This window comes from Suillus paluster (genome assembly GCF_016628075.1).
Source record: "Suillus paluster strain FC165 chromosome Unknown EDB91scaffold_17, whole genome shotgun sequence".
NCBI classification, from domain to species: Eukaryota; Fungi; Basidiomycota; class Agaricomycetes; order Boletales; family Suillaceae; genus Suillus; species Suillus paluster.
Genome location: NW_024537577.1, coordinates 265,102 through 288,021, shown reverse-complemented (window position 1 = coordinate 288,021; position 22,920 = coordinate 265,102). Strand labels below are relative to the sequence as shown.

The window sequence follows — 22,920 nt, the reverse complement described above, 5'->3', positions numbered from 1 at the left end:
AACGCTACTAGTGGCGGGCTGACTAGGAGCGGAGCAGAGAAGGCAGAGGATAGTGCGGAGGGTGGATAGGAGCAAAGGGGGATTATTGATGGAGGCAGAGAAGTAAGGGGGAAGACTTAGAGCACAGCTCTAAGTCGGAGCAGAGGGTCGGAGGTGACAACAAGGTGAAACTTGTGTCCAGAGGAGGCAAGGTCCTACTGAGAATCCTCACAAGTAGAAACTACGAGAAGACAAGTAATATTAAGACTGGGGAAAATATCTAAGTACAGGATATGTTATATACTTCTAAGTAGGAGGCAGTGGTCAGGATAATCATGTTGTAAAGCTATGTACCAAGGATATAATTTGTAAGTACTTACACAGGTGAAGACATAAGTCGGAGCGGATATCAATATGTACACATCGGATCAGTGATCGAGCGGTAAGAGGAATTACTGGTGATCCGGAAGTAAGGGTCTATGTACCAAAGGGGAAAGTATATGTCTAAATGGGGAAAGAGGTTCCAGTTGAATGGAGATGTTCTAGAAGGTGACCGGTCAGGCAGTCGAGCGGAAGTGTAGGAGCAGATGCGGAGGGTGATTGGACAGAGCGGAGGATGGATGGAGCGGAGGTGGTCAGAAAGCAGGGGGGGATGCAGAATCAGGCAGAGCGGATATTGATATTGGAGCAGTTGGATCAGGTATATGACACCAAGTCTTCCAATCCACCCACATAATTTAAACCATCACAATCATGATTTCCATCATTGTCAGCACCAGCAAGGACCCTATAACTTCACTGAGTCACCTCTCCCATCTGGGCCATCACCAAAGTCAATGCACCTTGGGTTATTTGATGATGACTCGGGGGAACATTTCTCTCACAGAAATAAATCTGTGTCTCACGAATTTGATAGCTATTATCCAAGTGTGCATGTTTATGTTGATTTAAAGATTTAATTGTGTCTCTAACTAGTGCTACAGGATACCACATCTCACAGTGGAAAATCATTTGCAGACAGCTCATCATCTTCCATGCTCATATGGCCAGTGAGCTAACGCATAGTATATGCATGAATCCAGCAAAGGTGAGGTATCCACGCTCAAGAAGGAGAATTGTGCCCTAGAGCAGAAGATTATCAAGCTCAAGCAGCAAGTCATATCTCTTGAGGGCAAACTTGAGATATCAAGGTAAGTCCTTTTTTACACCGTCACATTGGCCCATCTAAAAGTGATTATGCTCTTCTCTAGTTCTAGATACAAGCAACTGCTGGAACACATCGGCTCCCTAGGCATTGGCACTCCCATGGACCCATTTAATGAGATGTTGAAGATGGCACACAAGGCCAACAGACAGATCCCACTATATTGCAAAGAAGACTATAATGATGGTGTGTACTACTGGTTGAAGAATGACTGGACAAAAGAATATCTAGGTGGTTGTGGTGTCCTCACAGTGAAACACCTGGATGGTGCTGGCTCCGCATCATATCTTGTTGACGAAGATGGTTTTGTTGCATCTGAGACCATGCAGCAGAAAATGCGCGAGACACTCCACACCCTCTGCTTCACATCACTCAGATTTGGTTGTGCACCTACCTCATGGACCAAGATCGACATTATGGCCCTTGAATTTGTTCGACTTTCAATGCGAAAGGCCTTCATACACTTTCACCTGTGTGACTCAGATTGGAAGATGGATCAATTTGCAATCAGACATTACCTGCAATGGACACATAGACCAAAGGAGCAGGGCGATCCTGTCATGCAGGAGAAGACAATCATCAAACGGGAGAGCACTGATGAAATGTTACGTGCAGCATCTGCAAAACCGAAGTGGCCACAATCCATCACTGTCTCGCCATCCATAAGACACCAAAAAAAGAAGAAGGAGGACCATACTATCAAGATTGTCACACCTGTGACTGTTGTGAACACTATTGAAAGGGCTGCAAGAGCCAAACATACTACTAGTAGTGTCCCGATGCGGGTAGTGGAGACACCCGGCAACGACAACAATGGACCACCATTGCAGTCTATTTTCACCAGCACTGCGATACACGCTGTCAAGGTAATGTTCAATTATTTATATGGTTTAAACTTCAGTAACTACTAATTGTTTCAGATTGTGAACCCGCTGACAGGCTTGTTCAAAACAAAGTTGGAGACTCCATCTGACATCACCTCCGCTGTGACACCACCTGCCACCACTTTCTCCTCAACAAATGATCTCATTGCACATATGGTGACTGCGAGTATGAACAATATCAACAATGCTGTTGTGCCTCCAACTATTGAGGCTAAACAGTCGTTTATCCAGCTTCTATCAAACTCCATTCTAGCTACGAAGGACGCTAGTACTACCTGTACTAATACTAGTGCTGTAGTTGCCATCGCCACTGGCTCATTTGCAGCTGCTGACCTTGACATAGATTCCACGAAGGCTACCAAGAAGAGGAAGGACCCAAACACAGCCAAAGAAGCAAACAGCCGAGCAACTGCAAAGTAAGTTTTCTCTCCAAAAAGAACTGTAGGCTATAGTATTCTCATGGTTCTAAACAGGAGTCTATGCGCTATTGATTGGGTGGCATCTAACATAGGCAGCACCAATGCTGCATTTGAGAACTACTGGAGGAAACTCGACAAGGAGGACAAGAAGAAGTATCAAGATAGGGTTGCACTCGTCAAGACAGTGAGTGCATCATGCATGGACGCCAACTGCATTCTGCACTTACATCTGTCAACAGGCAAAAGCCTGCGCTGTCACCTTGCCCAATGTGGACATTGATGTAGTGGGGACATCAGATGAGATACTGACATCATCCTAGTCATTTTCTTGTAGATCCTTTCATGTCGTTGCCGGTGTTTTTTTCATCATTACTGCTGCATTGTTAGTGCTGCTATCGTTGTTCTTGTTACGATTGTTGCTTTCGTTGCTTTCATGTCGATGTTGTTTCCTCATCCTGTTGTTTTGATCCGTTGTTTCATCTAATGCAAGTGTTTGTGTTATATTTTGCTACATCCACATGTATACAGGGATATCCAGAAAGTGGCTCAAACATCCATGCTCAGCCAGGTTTCCTAAGCGGGCTGTCTGAGTGTGGCTGAGCCTGTTGTGGGTTCTGGCTGGGCTTCAAGCCCCAATCATAGTGCCTGTTTGGATCATTGCAAGTCAGGATTCTGCATAGCCATCAACAAATAATACAAATTTTCAAAAAGCTTGACAGTACCCTGCAGTACAAGCCCATTTCTTTTGGGTGGCCCGGCATTTCTTTGCATCATAGCGGTCCTTCTGCACATCACCATAGAGCTTTATGACATTGTCATAGATTGGTTGATATAAATTGGCCATGAATTTCATTTGCTTGTAGGTACTGGTCTTGTACTTGTCGATAGCAGCAGCAAGCTAGTTAGAGATGAATGAGCAAAGATGATTATCCCGAGCCTGAGATCACATACCGCAGTTGCCACAAGTGCGATGGCACCTTTGGGGACAGCATCAGCGAACAAGTCTGGAAATGTCTTCGCGAGTGCATTCTTGCCCTTGTAAAAATAGGACATACAAAAGCTGCCCAGGGCCTCATTTGCAAGATTATTGGTCCTGCCCTAATACATGCCGTGTGAGTCAGTAAATGTGTGGCTAGTTCTCATTAACCTGCCTGTGCATCCACTCCATCCCATAGGAAAGTACCATCCTACAACAATGTTTTGACGTTATCACATACCTCCTGCTCATAGTCATTCTTGTCGTCAACATTGGGTGGAAGAATTTCATAATGCACTAGAACAATTGGACATGCAACCTTTTTCATTTTGGAATGCATAGTAGCGCGATCGTCCCATAGCTAAAATAATTGTTAGCATGATCTGACAGAGTAAGAACAAGAATACCAGGACTGCCATATTGGACTTGTATTCATCCCAGTATCCGTCGTCAACACCAACACCTTGGGATCCAAAGTCTTCAAGTGTTTCTAAGAGATATTCAATACCCTTGATTTGGAGAAAATTGCTGCACTTCAACGCTGTGCTAGTGAGCAAGCCTAGGCACGATTTCTTCTTTGTGGCCTCTAGTACGTCCTTCCAAGAAGGAGGATAGAAGTGAATGTTCTGCACAGTTGCTTTGGCTGTCCGTGTTCTCTTGCGTGGTACTACAACCTCCTCTTCAGAAGAAGATTGAGCTGAATCTTGAGTAGTAGCACGTTGATGCAAAGTCTCGAGCTCAACCAGGTCAGGTATATGAGGGTGACAGTTCTTTGCATGATGGTCTTGGAGGACATCTTGGGCATTACATGAGCTGTCGGTGACTCGTAAGCATGCACGAGTGGTTTCATCTGCGTAAGGCAAGCAGGCAAGTTCAGTAGCATGACAGACACAGGCATGGGATATCTTACCATTGCTGCTATCTTTCGAGGTATCATGATCCTGGTTGGGGTTGTCAACAGAACTGTCACCATCATCCTGGTCTACCTCCACATTATCAACATCAACATCCTGGTCCACCTCCTCACTATCACTATCATTGTCATGGTCCACATACACATCATTAGTTCTAGCATCCGAGTTGTCCAGATCAGAACCATTAGTGTCCACATTGTGATCTCATCCCGAGTCATAGCCCTCATTGCCATGTAGAGGAGCCTCGGTGTCTGAAATATCCATTTGTGATGGATGAATGTAATTGGAGTCTAGGTCAGTGGGTGTATTGCTGTCACTGGTGACGGTGTGTTAAGGGATGAGTTTGGACACTGGTGGTTTACAACTAGCACCAGAGTGAGAATGTGGATCATCGTGTTTCTGTGAATGAGCACCAGTGGAGGTGTGTTCAAGAGGGACAGGTTTGGATGCTGGTAGGGCATGACTAGTATCTGACTTGGAATGAGAACATGGATTGTTGTGTTTCCACGAATGGGCACCAGTGAGGGTGCATTTGGGGGTGTTAGGCTGGGAGGATCCTGATAGTGTACTGTTGAACCTAGAGAGAGCACCAACAAAATTGCATTTAGAGGTCACAGGTGGAAGTGGGACAAAGCCAAACCTTGAGTCGGCACTACAAGGATGTAAAATGGGCTTGTCCTCAGCAACACACCTTTCATCCTGTGGTAAGCTGGAGCTTGAAAGATGCTGTTCAGTCTTCTCATTGCTTGATTTCCCTGGTTTTGCATTTCTGTTGCCTGATGTTGCCTTGATTGGTCTTGCCCTTGGTTTGCATTTAGGTGCCTCCGGTGCCATGACATTTACTGGTTGGCTGTCTATCATGTCCTGGGCGGGGTTTTTCTTCACTGGACATTGTCTTTTCATCTGTGAGGACTCGAGATTTTGAAGTTGGTTGAGGTGTCCACCTTGACTCATGTTACTTTGCTTAGAACAATGGAGGTCTTCTGTGGTGCTACATACCAGTTTTGTTATATAGAAATTAGTGTACTCACCAAGATCAGGTACTATGGTCTTGCGTTTGCCCCCCATCCAACATTGAACATGAACCCAAAGACAAGTATGACATTTCATGTACTAGTAAGTACTACTTATTTGAAACTCCGCAAGTGGTAGTGTGGAACATGGCGCTAGGGTAGGTACAACAAAACAAACAGAACATAATGGTCATGATGAAACTGTGGTGAGCAGTGAAACATATATGTCTACAGAGAGAGCACAAAACTCGAGGGCAAGTTTCATCCCCCTCACCAAGACCTAGACATCTGAATCATCACTAAGTTCAGAGGAAGACTCAGTTCCAGGTGTTGCTAGTTCTGAAGAGGAAACAGTCTCGTTGCTTGTGTCAGAGATGGATTCATGGCTGGTTGAGGGTTTGGTGTTCTCTGGGTTATCTGCCTGGACATGTCCAGAGGATAATGCTCTCCTGGTTGAGGGTCTGGTACTCTCATCCATGGTAGGATTGTCCACACAACAACATTTTGTGCCAGAGAATTGGTGATGGCACCAATCACAGTAGTAGAAGTAGGCAGTTTCATAAATGGCAACTGACATAGAGGAACTGTCGAGCTTCCAATTGAATGTAAGTGCACTGGGAGTGAGGAGATGCTGATGATCTATGGCGGATTCAATGGTGTCAAGGGTGCTGCTCATTGTGGCTTTCACATGATCCAAACCATCATTCAATGTGTCAGTCACATTGTCCATGTCAATATTGGGAAATAGTGTCTGCAAAGATACCACTCATCAGCATAAATATTCTTATTATTGCAACATTAGACTCACACCATGCACTGTGGGAGCAGCAGTCAAATCGATATGCTGATCCCCAGACTTCACCCATACAAAATATTCAACAGACTCAATGTCAATCCACTCATGCCCCATTGCTACTACTGGCCCAAATAACTTGTTGGCAGTGCATTCAGGAGTGAAGTCACTGTAAGTCTACACCAATCCCTCTTCACGTGTCTGGTTCCAAGTAATGGAGTTTGCTGCAGGGGAGACATATTTCTTCCTTTCTTTGACCAAGATCATAAGAATGAGGAGGAGCTCTTTGTGCGATAGAAGAATATCCCCCATTTTTGTCATGATGGCAACCCGAGACTGAGTGAATCCAGATTCAACCATCCAGAGAAGTTGAGTCTCAGCAGCTATTGCGGTTGTAGGCTTCATGGTCACCTGCATGTCAGGTATAGTGAAGAGGTGTTCAGGGTACATCCGACTATTGATTAAGATGCAGGTCTTCAAGAGTGTTTGGTTGTACTGAATGCTGTGAAGAGCATGTGAGATGGTGAATGACATCTCACTCATGGTTTGTTCGTGGACAGGGTGTGGAGAGTATATGATGAGAATCTGTTAGGTACCATGCCAGCTCAGGAAGCAGAGGGGTCGGGGCTTGGCTTCAGCTCTTGCGCTGCGCCCTTAGCCGAGTACGTGCCCAGAATTTGGAGTGGGTTCAATGTTGTCCAATGGTAGGATAAGTAGACCACTTTGGTCCACTTGAGGGTCGGGAAGTAAACACTACTAGCGGTGGGCCAACTAGGAGTGGAGCAGAGGAGGTGGAGGATAATGTGGAGGGTAGAGAGGAGCAGGGGGAATACTTGATAGGAGTGGGGAAGGTGGAGGATAATGTGGAGGGTGGAAAGGAGTAGGGGGAATACTTGATAGGGGCGGAGAAGTAAGGAGAAGACTTAGAGCACGGCTCTAAGTCGGAGCAGAGGGTCGGAGGTGACAACAAGGTGAAACTTGTGTCCAGAGGAGGCAAGGTCCTACTGAGAATCCTCACAAGTAGAAACTACGAGAAGACAAGTAATATTAAGACTGGGGAAAATATCTAAGTACAGGATATGTTATATACTTCTAAGTAGGAGGCAGTGGTCAGGATAATCATGTTGTAAAGCTATGTACCAAGGATATAATTTGTAAGTACTTACACAGGTGAAGACATAAGTCGGAGCGGATATCAATATGTACACATCGGATCAGTGATCGAGCGGTAAGAGGAATTACTGGTGATCCGGAAGTAAGGGTCTATGTACCAAAGGGGAAAGTATATGTCTAAATGGGGAAAGAGGTTCCAGTTGAATGGAGATGTTCTAGAAGGTGACCGGTCAGGCGGTCAAGTGGAAGCATAGGAGCAGATGCGGAGGGTGATTGGATGGAGCAGAGGACAGATGTAGTGGAGGTGGTTGGAAAGCGGAGCGGATATTGATATTGGAGCGGTCAGATCAGGTATATGACACGCACTGTGCCGCATTGACTCTCACAATAGGCTAAAAACAAGGGCCAATGGAAAAAAAACCACCATTCTAGTTAATACCCCTATCTGTCCAAAGATAATGTTGCTAAGAGCTCAGCGCTTATCTACCAGTCACATGAAGTGCAAAGAAAAGCTCCTTATTCCAGAATTTATTCAGGTAAAACTCTGCAGCATGGTTAATGCTGCTTTGCATTGTCAGTCACGGATTGGCTTTTTGACCAAAATGCAGGATGAGATGGACGGGTGCCACAATCTGAGTAATTGAGATGACATCACCAATCTGGTCATTATTTGCTCGTCGAGCATGCCTGAGGATATACATATCCATAGAATCATCGAGAGTCACAACATCTAAATGTTCAACATATGCAAGATATGTTTCGGAATATGAGAGTGTCATGATGGGATGAAAAATTAAGCGAAGGTGAGCAACAAAGTGTCCTGTGTTTGTCACAATCAGTAGCATGACAGTATAGGCATAAAAACATACCATCCAGTCCACTTTTTGGCCACTTGTGCATGTTGCCAGTACTAATGATAACAGAGTCATATTGGCCATATTGCCAGGCATTGGAGGGTGGTTGAGCATGTAGTGTTTGTGAGGGCTCATGCTGTTCAGGGTTGTGAAAAGATTTTGATTGTGTCCATATCTTGCACCATACTTGAATGCATTCAAAGGGGAGGGGGCAGCCAGGGTGGGCACAGCACCTCCCACCAACAGTGAAATGATCAACATGGGCATCAACCTGGTCAAGATGATCAGTGACTGCAGGACGAAGGTCAGGAAGAGAGAAGTTTTCAGCAGCCTTATCCACTGTCATTTTTGTGAGGGTGGGGTCATAGCTGAGATGGTAAGTGTTAATTGAGGTGGAGAATGTTCAATAGGGACGGGGAGCTTGAGGATGAACACCATTAATGAGGTCACATGCAAAAGCAAAGTAGTCCTTGACAAAATGTTGGGCAAGACCACCCTCATTGTCTTTGTCACTTTTGTGGTCCTCCTGTGCATGCATCTGGAGTGCAAGGTCAAAGCACTCCACCTTATCATGATGATTGAGGTGGCGACACACTTGCATGTCATAGTCATGATTGTTCCCTGCCCTCGATGGCTCCTTCACAACCCTGATGTGCTCATGTTCAGTGGGGTCTGCAGACCACTGCATGACAGTGCCATGTGAATAAATACTGGGCACTACCCCCTGCAGCAACTTGAGCTTTGGAATCACCCATGGCTTATCCCCACCCCCTTTCCCCCGCTGAGCACCAGCGTCAACAATAGACTGTTTGAGCTGATGAAAGACTTTAAGACAGTGTTCTAAATCTACTACTTGCTTGTTGGTGAAATGCGGGGCTTGAGCGAGGTATCTAAACTCCATGAGGGCCCAAATAGCAGATATGAAGTCAGCAGGGGCAGCACCAGCAATCATGCCAATGATATACCATTGAACATTGCAATGGTCTCACCCTATGGCTTGCTTCAAAGTGGAGATTCCCTCCTTGAATGCATGGTAACCAGTGCACACCTGGAGCAGCTGTCATATACCGGATCTGAGCACCTCCAATACCACCTGTGAACATCCCTACTGCTGGTCCAACCCCCTGTTTCCCTGTCCACTCCATCCCTCCTTCTCCAACAATGCATGAAGTGCATCTCAGCAGGACTAGCCCTGCTACCTCCACCCAACTCCGCTCCACTCCTCCAACACTACCCTTATTTCCTCCAACACCATATCCCTACCATCTGACCCTATCCAGAGCTCCACTCCTCCGCTCTGTTGGTCCACCCGATCCTATTCCTACTCCCTCCACCATCTCTGCTTTTCCGACCCACTTGGTTCCTCCAGTTGCTCTTGTATCAGTCCACCTGACTATTAGTCCGTCTGACCGCCTCACCGGTCCACTCCTAGACTAGGAACCACTCAACTGGTCCTATCTCCTTTTAGTATCATAGTTCCTCCTTTCAGATCACTGGTAATCCCTATACCCGGGTGATTATTGATCCGTCATGTACATACTGTTCTCTGAGCCCCTTTCTCATATGTCTCAGTCATTTTTCTAGTAATTCTGTACACTCAGCACATAGCCTTCTGCTATGCTATGCTACTTACTTAGAGTATATAAACATATGTACATCTGTCCTCCTTGTGTCCATTCTGCTTTGGACTTCATCCAAGCAGTCTCCTCCATTCCACTTCTACTGTTAGCTCCAACTGCAGTAGTCCTCCGACTCTCTCTCCTGTTGGGCGGACTAACCTCCACCTGATGTTCCCATGCCCACCTGGTAATCCGTTGGCCCTCCTTTGGAGAGCCTCCGCTCCGATGTCCTGTTGGAGCTTGTAGAACTCAAGTGGGACTACAATCTGAAATTAGGGGCATGTACTCGGGTAAGGGGCGCAGTGCATGAGCTGAAGCCAAGCCCCTCAGACTCCACCTTACTCCTGAGCACGGTCTTAACAGCAGTGCAAAATGAAAATCAATTTCTTGTGAGCTAACCACTGTTGTGCACCAGAGACGGTCATGGTCCCAGAACATTTTATGGAGATGGTGAAGTAGTTCTGGAGTGAGGAAGGAGGAAGGATTTGCAGCAAACCAATTCCTCCAGAATGGCAAGTTGACACTGTTTAGATTATAGTGCTTGCATGCCTCAAAGAATGCGACAAGATTGGACAGCAAGATAGATGTGATAATTCCTGCAATGTTGGCAAGGGTTGATGATCCATCACAAGGAGGGTGTCGGATCGGGTCTCCAAACTCTCCATGGGTAGCCATAGTGACAGGTGATGAGTTCATAGTGGTGCATGCAATTACAAGTTCCTCTGGAGTATCTGCGACATAAGCAACAAGGGGGGTGAAGCAATACCTGCTAAAACTGTTAGGTACTGTGCTGGCTCAAGAGGCAGAGGGGTCGGGGCTTGGCTTCAGGTCTTGCGCTGTGCCCTTAGCCGAGTATGTGCCCCGAATTTGGAGCGGGTCCGACGTTGTCCGATGGTAGGACGAGTGGACCGCTTGGGTCCACTTTGGGGGTCGGGGAGTAAGAGCTGTTAGCAGCGGACTGACTAGGAGAAGAGCAGAGAAGGTGGGGAATGATGCAGAGGGTGGATAGGAACCAGGGAGATATTTTGATAGGAGCGGAGATGGCGGAGGATAATGCAGAGGATAGGAAAAGGGGTGATAGGAGGATATTGATAGGGGCGGGGTAATAAGGGAAAGACTTAGAGCACAGCTCTAAGTCAGAGTGGAGGGTCGGAGGGTCGGAGGTGACAACAAGTTGAGACTTGTGTCCAGAGGAGGCAAGGTCCTACTGAGAATTCTCACAGGATATAACTGCAAGAAGACAAGTAATATTAAGACTAAGGAAAAATATCTAAGTACAGGATATGTTATATACTTCTATGTGTGAGGCAGTGATCAGGATAACTATGTAGTAAAGCTATGTACCAAGGATATAGTTTGTAAGTACTTTACATAGGCGAAGACATAAGTCGGAGCGGATATCAATATGTACATGTCGGATCAGCAATCGGGTGGTAATAGGAATTGAGGGTCTATGTACCGAAAAGGAAAGCATATACCTAAAAGGGGAAAGAGGTCCAGTTGAATGGAGAGATTATGGAAGGGGACCGGTTGAGCGGTTGAGCGGACGCATAGGGCGGAATGCGGACTTGTGATTGGGTGGAGCAGAGGATGAATGGAGCGGAGGGGGTTGGAAAGCGGAGCGGATATTGATATGGGAGTGGTCGGATCAGGTATATGACAAAAACCCTGTGAATCACTCATCATAATGCCAAGACAGGCAGCCTGCTTCAACGGCTCAACAACAAGGTTGATACATTGGTGAAGTAAGTGGTCTGCAAGAACCCCATGCATGCACTTGTTCCTGTGCATGAACTTTGCAACAGGAAGCAAAGCAAGTGGGATATATGCATGTAAGGAGCCTTTGGCATGCACACCAGTATCAATATTGGCAAGACTAACAAGAAGTGGATGTGCATAACGGTTACCAGCGATGTTGCTGACCTTGGTCTTGTCTGAAATTGAGACATGAGACCTTACCTGAAGGTTCCAAGCATGATCACCTGTCATGAAACCATGATAAACTCAAACAGCACATTCAGCAGACTTGTAAACCTTGTGCGGGATGAAATCAAAGCTGGCGGCCAACAGTGGGTGACTGAGAAGTGACTGCAAGCACTCGATTGCATCCCAATAAAATATTTGAAGGGTATTTGTCATTGGAAACTCAGTAGTGACCCTTTGATACTTCCATTGAGGGGGAGCTGGGAGCAATTCAGCACATCCTCAGAGTTCTTGCGAAGAGTGAAATGACAATGGGAGTGTTTTGATCTGAACATAAGTTTAGACCAAGTGATTTAGAGGACAGATGAACTCACAAATTTGAGATTAAGATACTCGTCAATATCGGCCATGCTAAGATCAGACCGAAGAATAAACGATGCCATCTCCCAGTCCAGTTTGCTAGTGAAAGGAAAATATTGGTTTTTCTCCCTCTCTGCAGCATATTCATCCTTGCTGAATTGGTTCATGAAAGTCTTTCCAACACCCCACATCTTGCCTGCACCATCATAAACCTCCACTTCTTCACCATAATCTGCTCGTGAACCCAAAGACCTATACTCCACTTCAGTGTCTGCATCAACTCCATGGTCCATATACTCCAGGTCAAAGGTCAAATCCATATCTTCATGGAGAGGAAATTGAGGACTTGGAGCTCATGCTGGTCTTGAGATGTGAACTAGGTTACCATCCCACTTGTAACAGTGGGAAGAAGGCTGATTCAGATGTTGCAGAAAATGTCCCTCGTTCTTAAAACACTTGCTGCAGGATGGGCAACACATATCAAAGATGTAAAGTCATTGAACTAAATTTGGATCCAATATTTTTTCGGCAATTTCCAGCACAACATGAACTGTAACTACAATGTCGAAGTGTTGTTCAAGCTATGTCTCACCATCTCAATCATCTCATTCCTCATCTTTGATATTTAGAGGTCAACAAATGTCGGGTCCTACAACTCCTTCTGTAGATTTAGACTCCAACATTCCAGATGATACATCTGAACACTCGGAAGTGTATAATATGGTGAATTATGAGCTGGATTCTAACACTTGCCTTGAATCAGTTTTACCTACAGTACATATGCCGCCACCCACATGACCAATTTGATGCTCACACTGCATCAATGCCAGAGACTTCAGAGGAAGCATTATGCCTGCTCGAGATGGCACGAGCTGATCTCGAAGTTCAACGTCTCAAGAAGGACCTTGCTGAGCAGCTTCTTCATCAATTTCACATGTGAAAACACCACCTACTACTTCAAGCAAAGAAGGCAAAGAGAAAGTTTGGAGATGTGGAAGCTAATGTAGGGCGCACACATGCTCTCATGGTGTGTCTGCTCAGAGTGGTCACTTTGGTCTCCTTGTCCAAAATCCACCATCAAGTCATGTAAGCGAATTTGTTCTGAAAATCAGTATGGAGTTGCTGATGAGTACAACCAATTAGAATATCTGTCTGTTTGATATTGAATTAGGGACCATAGCCTTATACCATGTACATGATTGTCAATACATATATGCATTGCACATTTTATATTTTAGCTATCTGTTGAAGTACTCCATTAAATGAATATTAAGTTGTTGTGCTGTAAAATGCATTAGTGGTATTCAAAGTAACTTAAGTAACTTTCGGAAAGTTCGCTAAGCTCGGTAAATCTCGGTAAAACACACTACGAATTGTTCTGAAAACTCTAACATAAGTACGGCTCAGATCAGCATGGAAAGCGGACTTCAAAAAGAGACTTAGTGTTGAAAGACAATGCAGTGATGGGATAAGCAACAAGAAGTAATACAATTGTGCGAGATATGTAGAAACTAGTTCACTGTGCCCTGTATTGGATTGCACCCTTTAAAGGACAAAATCCGGCTGCACAACCAACTCATGTCCGTTATGAGGGGGAAGGTGAGTGTGGCTGAACTGCGGGGAGGACTGAGTGCTGGGGGGAGTGGGTGCGCCATAGTTGAACTGTGGGGAGGACTGAGTGCTGGGGGGAGGGGGGGCGCCATAGTTGAACTGTGGGGAGGCAGCGGCACTGCCGTCACCACAAGGGTTGAAAGGAGGGGGGCATGAACTAGTTGGGCTGCCTGCAAAAGGGCTGGGAGGGGGGGGACTGCCAAATTGTGGGCTAGCGCTGCTGCCATCCGCAGGATGGCTATAGTGATATTGCAGGGAAGCACTACCGCCCACAAAGCTGCCAGAGGAGGGGGGGGATAGCCGGATTGTTGGGGGTGATCATTAATGCCCCCCTGGGCATGGGGGGGACATGTTGAGGGATCCTCCTCAAAGATAACGACTTTCTTGTCAAGACCGTAAGGGATGACTGCGGCAATGAGTGTTCCTCCTCCAAGATCGAAAATGAGGACATTGTGCTTGCCAAGACCATAAGGGAGAGCTGCAGCAATGAGTGTTCCTCCTCCAAGATCGAAAATGAGGACATTGTGCTCACCAAGACCATAAGGGAGGGCTGCGGCAATGAGTGTTCCTCCTCCAAGATCAAAATTGAGGACATTGCGCTTGCCAAGACCGTAAGCAGTAGGTATTGCAAATGATGGATGTATCATTTGAAGAGGATGTGATGGAGGGTTGCGGAGAGGGTGTACAGAGTCAGAAAGGACCAGTAGTGCAGTGATCAGACCTTGAGGCAAACGACACACAACACTACCAAGTCAAATTAAAACTCCGACCGGCATTATCCAACTTTCCTTTTTCGGCCCACCCCCTCAATATCGGTCAATATGATAAGGATCTCTTGCACATCCACCATGCCTTGTCAGTCCCTGCGTGGTGAACTCCATCAGATCTTGGATCAGGCTGAGCTTGCCTTAGCCAGGTCAAGATATGAGCATGCAGTCCAACATATCAACAACTCAGATAGTAGTATGGACACATCTAGTGATGAATCACTATCTGATCTTGATTTCATGGTGATCACTCCTCCATCTCCAATTTCCCCATTTGTACCCAACATGGCTGATCTCTCGGACTCCTCTGACTCCTCCGACTCCTCCGACTCCTCTAGTGATGTGTCTGATCACATTACTGCCCATTACAACCGACTTCAAGACACAATTGCAGCCCTCCATGACGAGATTGATAGGGCTCGTGTTCTTCATCGCCCTGATGCACCCCCCCTTTGAGCTCCCCAACTAGAACTCCTTCATGATTTTGGGGAGTCCCGGCCTCATTTATTTCGCAAGAAATTATGCATTGATCCTGACATCTTTGATGACATCCTCAACCAGATATCCGATCATCGTATTTTTACCAATCAGTCCAATAACCCCCAGCTCCCTGTTGCTATCCAACTTGCTATCTTTCTCAACCGTGCTGGCCACTATGGCAATGCAATATCCCCGGAAGATGTCGGCCAATGGGCAGGTGTCAGTGTTGGCTCTGTCATTAACTGCACCAATCGTGTTATGGTCGCTCTCCTTGACCAGCATGACACATTCATATCTTTCCCTGCTCTTGATTCAGAGGATGCTGAGAAAGCTCGGCAATATGCTGAGGTCATGTCCTGTCCTGAATGGCGGAATGGTATTCTAGCAATTGATGGTTCTATGGTTGTAATTTATGCTAAACCTGGTCTCTCTGGTGAGAGTTTTTATGACCGAAAATCTTGCTATTCCCTCAACTGCCAAGTAAGTTTTTCTCATTTTTTCTATGGTAAAAAAATTAAATAAATTATAGGCAGTTATCATGCCTCACAACCTTCTCATAGTTGACTATTCCCTTGACCACCCTGGAAGTGTGCATGATGCATATGCCTTCCAGTCCACTCATGTTTATCACGAGCATGCAACTCTTCTCTCAGATGATCACTGGGTTTGGGCTGACAGTGCATATCCACTGGAGACGTGGTGTATTCCCCCTTTCAAGAAACCACACAATGGAAGGTTGATGGGTGATCAGAAGAGCTTTAATGTCACCCTTTCCAGGGTATCTCCTTATTTTTCTGCCTTTTATTTACTATACTGATTTTGTATTTTATTAGATCCGTGTTCATGTTGAACACGCCTTTGCTGCTTTGAAAGGGCATTTTCAATCACTCTGAGAGCTTCGGCACCCAATTGCTAACAAAAAGCACCTTATGACTACTGTGGCCTGGGTTCAGTGCTGCATCATCCTTCATAATATGATTATTCACTTTGAAGAGAAACACAACTCCACCACTATGGATTGGGCCATTAGTGAGGGCCCAGGAGATATGCCACAAGAGGTTGAAGAGCCAGATGGTGATGAAGTAGTGGGTGATAGGTCTTATGAAGGAACACCAGGTCAGGCTTGTAGAGCACGTTTGATGGATCAACTTTTCAATAGCCCTCATTCTAATGTACAACATACATAAGGCTAGCAGTCATATCATTGTATTCATAGGTAGCATATGTAGGGTACATGAAACATATCAAGGCATACAAAACATATGTAGTGGGATAGTAGCACAAATGAACAAACAGCCCAGTGGAGCAGCCCCCTCAAGATGCAGCATTACTACCTTCGGTCCGCTCATCCTGCATGAGTTTCTTGTACTTGATCCTGAGACACAATGCTGCTGCCTCCGATTCCCAAGCCCTAGACTCAGCATCGCGAAGGCGAATCTCCATGGTTTTCGCCTCTTGTTCACACTGATGGTCAACTTTTGCATTCGCACGGACAATGGCACGCTTGTCGCGTATAAATTCATGCTCTTTGCCCTCGCAGTAAATATCCAGCTTCACCATGGCACGGTCATTCTTCAACTCGTACTGTGTCTTCGCCAACGGCTCCCTTGATGCGCTCTCCGATGTCTTACCTGAGGTGATGCTCTCAACCTTGTCATTCAACATCTCAACTTGCTCATGAATGTCAGAATGGATCCGCTTCTTGTTGGTCGCCTTGCGTTTCCCTTTCGACACTGATGTCTCTGGAGTCGAAGACGACTGGGAAGGAGGCATGCTGGAGTGAGTGTGTGCCGAAGAGTATGATGATGTGGTCAATGAAGGTTTGGTGCTCGTGCGGACACTGCCAGTTTTGGACAGGAACACACTGCGGTTGTTGTATGTGGAGGTGCGGGGCTTCTGCGAAACTGCGGGTGGGGGAGCAGGGGGAGGCGATGGAGATGAAGGAAGCTGTTACTTGTTCATGATGCTGGCCCTGGGTGGGCTGTTGAGGCTCACAGCATTCGCGTCACGATCATCATATTCATCCATCCCATCCATGGTAAAAAGAGCATCATCGAAATCATCTTCAGCCTGAGGTGCCATGCCCGGAGGGGGACGTGAGAGAGGGTATGATTTGTGAGGGGGAAGGTGAGTGCGGCTGAACTGTGGGGAGGACTGAGTGCTGGGGGGAGGGGGGGCGCCATAGTTGAACTGCGGGGAGGACTGAGTGCTGGGGGGAGGGGGGGTGCCATAGTTGAACTGTGGGGAGGAAGCGGCACTGCCGTCACCACAAGGGTTGAAAGGAGGGGGGCATGAACTAGTTGGGCTGCCTGCAAAAGGGCTGGGAGGGGGGGGACTGCCGAATTGTGGGCTAGCGCCGCTGCCATCTGCAGGATGGCTATAGTGATATTGCAGGGAAGCACTGCCGCTTGAAAAGGCGCCAGAGGAGGGGCGCAGATAGCCGGATTGTGAGCTACCGCCCACAAAGGTGCCAGAGGAGGGGGGTGGATAGCCCAATTGTGGGAGGGCACCAGTGCTACCGCTCACTGAAGGACCAGTGGAGGATGGGGAATAGCCGGATTGTTGGGGGTGATCAGCTATTCTCCCCCCCTGTGTGTGGGGGGGAGCAGGGCTGCCCATGAGGGCGCTGGAAGGAGGAGTACTGTGGACCTGTGATGAGGCATTACCGGCGTCTGCTGTGCTTATGAGTGAGAAGAAATGGGCAGCATGATCCACCCCAGGCTGTGAAGAGATTGTTGGTGCTGCGAATGACAGGTTGGACCCCCAGATTGCTCGAAGATTGTCGAACCAAGGACAATCATGGTCAATCTCCTTTGTAAATATTATCAGTACAATTAAATAAATTTATGCGACATACGCACCCTTCAAATTTGCAGCAGCATTAGCGTCGAGAGGAACAACACCAGCACCGGTTCTGCGTAATTTATCATAGAGGGGACGCCAGACCTTCTTGAGACTTGAAATGATATGATCAGCATATAAATTTTGGAACAGGGAGAGGACAACTTACGTGGAAATGCGGTACGCTACCGAGTCGCGAAATTTATCCAGAAATGAAGCATATAAGCTCCCATATTTATGGTCATGCATGAAGATAAAATGAGTGATGAGACCTTGAATCTCATTTTTGTCCTTGCCCAAGGGGGTGCCATGGTCTACGTTGCATTTACTGTTGAATAGTACAGTAGAATCTGCAGGATGCTGAATAAGCCATTGAACAAGCATATCGGTATGAAAAGGCTCTTGTTGCCAGTTGACCTGAACCCTTGGCCCATCGTAGTCTGCGGTAGCCACATCAGGCTGAGTGGCAGCTTGAACTTTGCCACCTCTTCCGCCTCTTCCGCCTCATTTGGTCTTGCTCTTTCTGCAAGTAGTGGGTACTGGGGGAGGTTCCATGGTTCGTTGAGGGTAAGAGAGGGTCCGCAGACATGCAGACCGACAAGGTCATGGTTGTAGGGCAGGCATGTTTTATGAACCCCGATGTGCATGCTGAGTGAGCCGTGCATGACCATCATTCGCAGAAGGTTTCAATACTTTTCTTGGCCGTGTTTTACCGAGCTTTACCGAGATTTACCGAGCTTAGCGAACTTTCCGAAAGTTACTTTGAATACCACTAATGTGGATGGCGACGACTGAGATGTGACGTATACAGGTCAATACGGGTTAAAACCATCGATGCATGACTTTATCATTGCAGACCAGCCCTGTGGCACGTGTAGGGTGAGATGTGAACCTGATGGGATTGCGGCAGATATGTACATGCCCAGATTGCTGCACGAACTCCCCCCTCCACAGGCATTTGGACGGATTTCTGCAATACTTATGTGCATGTGAGGAGCTAGTGTTCAGAATTTGCCGAATGCCCACTGACATCCATAGAACCAACCAACCCCTATTGCATATATATGGCACCAGATCCGCTCAATTTGCGTATTCCCTGCATTACCCACATGGCACAATTTTTGCTATCATTCTCTTTGGCTATTGGTACGTCACCCCGGTTGTTGTTGACTAAATACTACGACTTCGTTGATCTTCCATTTCCTATAGGTATTTATTACCCCACAAGAAGCCTTGCTTCCCGCTCGGAGTCGTTTGTGCAGCAGTAATACTTACAGGCACGTGCCGCTCAATTACAGATGATCGATTGATGCAACACCAACGATGCGTCAATTGCATGATTGCATCTACTGAGTATGTCCCCTCACATCGACCATCTTTGTTTCTTCTTACCGGCGGCATACAGTTGCTGTTCCAACAATCCCGGTGACAGATGCAGTGAGTGTTCTGTGATGATGTCTGCCATTCTTGTCCAATTATCAGCATTTCTATGTAAGGGTAAGTGAGATTCTTGACCAGCTTGTTGGTTGAATCTAATGACTGCCACAGCTGTAAGTTTGAGTCGAGTGCGTGGTCCTTTGAGGCCGATTGCTAACTGATTCTGTCAGGCTATATCAATGATGTCGCCCTGTATTAGATGGACGTCATTGTAAATGCAATCTTGGGCGGTGAGCTGCGATACCTCAGTGATGTCGACTTGACCGAAACATCATCCAAGTCATTATGACTGCTCGGTTACATGCCATGTATCAGAGATCCTGCAAGGTACTAATACTTCTTGTTGTCGTTTTCCTGGCTTCCAATACCTTTGCCGGAGTGGTCGCCGCAATATTCACAAAGAATTGAGCGGGTAAGCCTCATTATGGATGAAAGACGTATATCAGGCTCATTGACAAACACATCAGGAAAACCCGAAATTCACATAGGTAGGCCCAACCTACATATACCTACATAGACAGTGCATTCTTTGTAGGCACCTCGTAGGACGCCTAGGTTTTCTAGACACCAATGAATACACAACAATTCAACAAACTCAAACGACAGTACCTCCACAAGTTTTCTTTCATTTCCAACATCGATCCACGACCTCTTGTACAATGGCCCGCGAATCTGAGCGCTCAGATAAAGAAAATTACAATAAGCGGTAAGGATCACAATATTTCAAACCATTACACACCTCAACAGCCTCTAGTCTTCGCTCGCACTCCCCAGAGACCATCAGAGAGACAACAAAGGCCTCAGATGTCAAAAGGTGAGACATTTACCATCTTTTTGCTGTGACCGGCGCTATCAGACTCATCTGAATCTTACAGGCCCAAACTTCCTCAGATGCCCATCCCCCCTACATTTCACCAAAGACTCCTGCACCTCCCTACCGCTGCCAAAATCCAGCACCCGTCGTGGTCTCTCAAAATTACATGCGTAGCCTTGTTGAACAGCATTGGGATGCCGAAGTGAGGTATTGTGAAGCGGCTCGAAAAGCACAACTTTTAGAGGTCGAACTTGCTGCACACAAAATAATCAAACTCGTATAATATTAATTCAGTCAGTACTACACATGTCAGGTGTTTTTGAATTTGTAGAAGCTATGCATGTCAATCCACGGGTTAAGATAAAATGTTTTGCATGTGTCAAAGATGAAATCTGGTCTCCACGTTCGGTCAATGTGTGTGCCGAACTTGGGTATAAGGTGACAGCTACCCATGATTCGACTGATGGGGATCACCTCAGTATGAGGTGCTTGACCAGCATACGAACGAGAGACTGCATGCAGCTGTGACAATGTATCACGTCCGCGAAAAGGATTGAACCATTCGATGAGTGCAAGGTGGAAAGGCTGGCCAGCCATGCGCAGGTGCATCGGTAAGTCGAATATCAGGCGGACTTGTGCGACTTGAAGATCTATGACAGGTGTGCTCCATGTCAAAGCCAAACCCACAAAATCGAACCTGCTTACCTTCCAACACCATACCCTGAGTGTGTGCATTGATGTTCCTTTCTGTTTGCACAAGGACCATATCAAAACGCCCTTGTGAACCAGCAGACCGACCAGAAGGGGGGATGTAGGGTACTGCATGGATCTGGTCCATCAACTTTAACATATGAACAGGGCATAAACGAGGATAAGGGATTGAGAGCCGCCGGTAAGCGTCGAAGCAATCCCAATGAGAAACTGACAATTGTGGTTGCGAGGGAGGGTTTGGAACAGCGTGACCAAGGTATTGTGTCAGGGCTGCAAAGAAGTTGACTGTGCCAAAGGTCTGGGCAATAGAATCAACCGTCAGAGCTTGAAATGGTGGATGAGCAGCCAGGACATGAGACAAAGGTGTGTCGCCTGGAGTTGGTGGTTGTTTGTCCACTGAAACATCCGCATTTGATGTGCCACCTTCACCACTTTCATCATCAATATCGCCGGCACTGGCAACTTCCGCATCATCCACTATTCTCTCCAATCTCCAGTCCAGGTAAGCAACAAACTGATCTACTGATTCTTGCCTTGCTAACCACTTTGTCATCTGGGCAACATAGTCTTTCTTGTTTGTCGCTCAATATGCATTCTTGGCGAAGTCAATGTGGAGTCATTCAGGGAACTCGGTGTTAAATCCATCTGCAGAGCCACAAGACTTGATCGACGCCACGTAATGTGCCATTGCATGTAATTTGGGTATGTTGAAATCATTGCGCACCCCCAGATCCACAAATATATGCTTGTGGTTGTGAAATTCACGTAGCGCTGACTCCAGGGCATCAAGCAACTGAGATGTATGGGTGTGGAACTGTGCATAATATATAAAATCAATAACCACACATGCAGCATGAATGACTGTTGGTTGAACAGCCCCAGCCAAGACCCCCATGAAGACTTGTTGCATCTCACAATGCTCGGTTCCTGTCCATTGAGATACCAGGGAGATGCCCTGTGAGAAGTGGTGAAGACCTGGATAGTTCAACATTGTCCGGTAACGCTCGTCAATCTCGTTTTCTCCAGCTATTTCAGTGCACCATTTCAACAGATGATCATGAAACACGCCCTTATGCAATTGGTGAAGAATGTCAGGTGTGATAGCAGCGAAGATATCGGAATACGGAAGATCTGCCCAGAATGGGCGATACACAGGGCACAGCCCCTTGCGCGTGTAGGTGGCCACTCTACATCCTGTTCATTTGTGTTCTAACATAGTCAGAGTGTGATCTTCATCTCGCAGAAGTGATGCAAGAGGTTCCCCCCGGCTGTCTTGGTGAAAACGACATTTAGGACAGAAGCTCTCCTTGGTGCAGGTAATGAGACATTGTTCTGGATGGTCTGCAACATAGGCAGCCAGTATCGGGTGCACACGACGGACCCTCCCATCAGCGCACACCATCTCTACACCATGTTTGCCTGCTGCAACTAGTGGCTGCAGGAGCCTCCACATACATTCGTGAAACAACCGGTAACCCGCAACAGACCGAGTTGCTTTGCTGAAGCAGTCAAGCTTTGTTGCAGGCAGATAGCCCAATAAAATGGCTCCGTGCATCCGTGGACAATGTCGGGTGGCCTTTTCTATATTCCCGATCGTCAAATATACCGGCCAGGCAGCTTTGTCACCCCGAAACTGTGAGAGACTTGTTTTATCGGACGCAAGAATGACCTGTGCTATTGTGGCTCCTTTTGGCAGCTTTCCCTGCTTAGTATGTCAACTGAACGGCGCTTTGCCGCAGTCCCACATCTTATGGGTGGTCAAGTCGAACATCATACTCCAACACCATCCAGAGGTGTGCGACAGAGCTTGATGGCTGATGGTTCATTGAGTTCGATCGAGTCCCCAGTGGTGCAACAGGTGATTTTTCATCATTAGACTAGGGATTTAACTGACGAAAAAAAACATACTAGCTGTTCCAATTGACAGCCCTTGGAGCTGGGAAGCGCCCTGCACCACCCCTCACAAAGGTTGAAGGCCTCCAGTTAGTTCAGAAGGTCAAGTTGGGTGACGGAGGCAGTTGTGGCCATGTCCGTTGTGTGGATTTTGATGGTCTCTATTTGTCCATCATCCATCTTGCTGTGGGGCATTACCAAGCCATCCTCGCTAACTCAACAATCTATCCAGGTGACATTGAGAGTCGCAACTGGTCAGGCAAAGCTTGGGTGGCGGCCTGTTGTGCAAATGGGGTGAAGATTGATTATGATGAG

General features: G+C 46.7%; 9 protein-coding genes across 9 annotated transcripts; 2 read left to right on the top strand and 7 right to left on the bottom strand.

Moving 5' to 3' along the window:
- Window positions 1–1,047: 1,047 nt before the first annotated feature.
- Window positions 1,048–2,806, top strand: EDB91DRAFT_1246918 (uncharacterized protein; the record flags this gene model as incomplete). Its single annotated transcript, XM_041322732.1, has 5 exons — window positions 1,048–1,169; window positions 1,230–2,049; window positions 2,104–2,483; window positions 2,541–2,670; window positions 2,726–2,806. The coding sequence occupies 5 exons, from the start codon at window positions 1,048–1,050 to the stop codon at window positions 2,804–2,806; spliced, it is 1,533 nt and encodes a 510-aa protein (XP_041178721.1).
- Window positions 2,807–3,046: 240 nt separating this feature from the next.
- EDB91DRAFT_1246917 (uncharacterized protein) lies at window positions 3,047–5,330 on the bottom strand (the record flags this gene model as incomplete). The annotated part of the gene is made up of 7 exons (XM_041322731.1): window positions 3,047–3,158; window positions 3,209–3,384; window positions 3,438–3,584; window positions 3,704–3,823; window positions 3,870–4,312; window positions 4,373–4,494; window positions 5,068–5,330. 7 exons carry the CDS (start codon window positions 5,328–5,330, stop codon window positions 3,047–3,049), a joined length of 1,383 nt encoding a protein of 460 aa, XP_041178720.1.
- Window positions 5,331–5,669: 339 nt separating this feature from the next.
- EDB91DRAFT_1246916 (uncharacterized protein) lies at window positions 5,670–6,725 on the bottom strand (the record flags this gene model as incomplete). The annotated part of the gene is made up of 3 exons (XM_041322730.1): window positions 5,670–6,140; window positions 6,198–6,320; window positions 6,366–6,725. The coding sequence occupies 3 exons, from the start codon at window positions 6,723–6,725 to the stop codon at window positions 5,670–5,672; spliced, it is 954 nt and encodes a 317-aa protein (XP_041178719.1).
- Window positions 6,726–8,552: 1,827 nt separating this feature from the next.
- On the bottom strand, window positions 8,553–11,757 carry EDB91DRAFT_1050772 (uncharacterized protein; the record flags this gene model as incomplete). The annotated part of the gene is made up of 4 exons (XM_041313558.1): window positions 8,553–9,133; window positions 9,198–9,242; window positions 10,101–10,553; window positions 11,436–11,757. 4 exons carry the CDS (start codon window positions 11,755–11,757, stop codon window positions 8,553–8,555), a joined length of 1,401 nt encoding a protein of 466 aa, XP_041178718.1.
- A 15-nt stretch (window positions 11,758–11,772) lies between these two features.
- On the bottom strand, window positions 11,773–12,218 carry EDB91DRAFT_1050733 (uncharacterized protein; the record flags this gene model as incomplete). Its single annotated transcript, XM_041313553.1, has 2 exons — window positions 11,773–11,972; window positions 12,062–12,218. 2 exons carry the CDS (start codon window positions 12,216–12,218, stop codon window positions 11,773–11,775), a joined length of 357 nt encoding a protein of 118 aa, XP_041178717.1.
- A 1,378-nt stretch (window positions 12,219–13,596) lies between these two features.
- EDB91DRAFT_1246913 (uncharacterized protein) lies at window positions 13,597–14,309 on the bottom strand (the record flags this gene model as incomplete). The annotated part of the gene is made up of 2 exons (XM_041322729.1): window positions 13,597–13,879; window positions 13,936–14,309. The coding sequence occupies 2 exons, from the start codon at window positions 14,307–14,309 to the stop codon at window positions 13,597–13,599; spliced, it is 657 nt and encodes a 218-aa protein (XP_041178716.1).
- A 1,914-nt stretch (window positions 14,310–16,223) lies between these two features.
- Window positions 16,224–18,397, bottom strand: EDB91DRAFT_1246911 (uncharacterized protein; the record flags this gene model as incomplete). The annotated part of the gene is made up of 5 exons (XM_041322728.1): window positions 16,224–16,856; window positions 16,905–17,720; window positions 17,763–17,865; window positions 17,920–18,209; window positions 18,236–18,397. The coding sequence occupies 5 exons, from the start codon at window positions 18,395–18,397 to the stop codon at window positions 16,224–16,226; spliced, it is 2,004 nt and encodes a 667-aa protein (XP_041178715.1).
- A 462-nt stretch (window positions 18,398–18,859) lies between these two features.
- Window positions 18,860–20,207, top strand: EDB91DRAFT_1080844 (uncharacterized protein; the record flags this gene model as incomplete). The annotated part of the gene is made up of 6 exons (XM_041315292.1): window positions 18,860–18,896; window positions 19,156–19,187; window positions 19,233–19,247; window positions 19,387–19,417; window positions 19,935–20,001; window positions 20,063–20,207. 6 exons carry the CDS (start codon window positions 18,860–18,862, stop codon window positions 20,205–20,207), a joined length of 327 nt encoding a protein of 108 aa, XP_041178714.1.
- A 103-nt stretch (window positions 20,208–20,310) lies between these two features.
- Window positions 20,311–22,538, bottom strand: EDB91DRAFT_1236593 (uncharacterized protein; the record flags this gene model as incomplete). The annotated part of the gene is made up of 6 exons (XM_041321479.1): window positions 20,311–20,651; window positions 20,707–21,294; window positions 21,370–21,526; window positions 21,554–21,899; window positions 21,927–22,414; window positions 22,482–22,538. The coding sequence occupies 6 exons, from the start codon at window positions 22,536–22,538 to the stop codon at window positions 20,311–20,313; spliced, it is 1,977 nt and encodes a 658-aa protein (XP_041178713.1).
- Window positions 22,539–22,920: the final 382 nt, after the last annotated feature.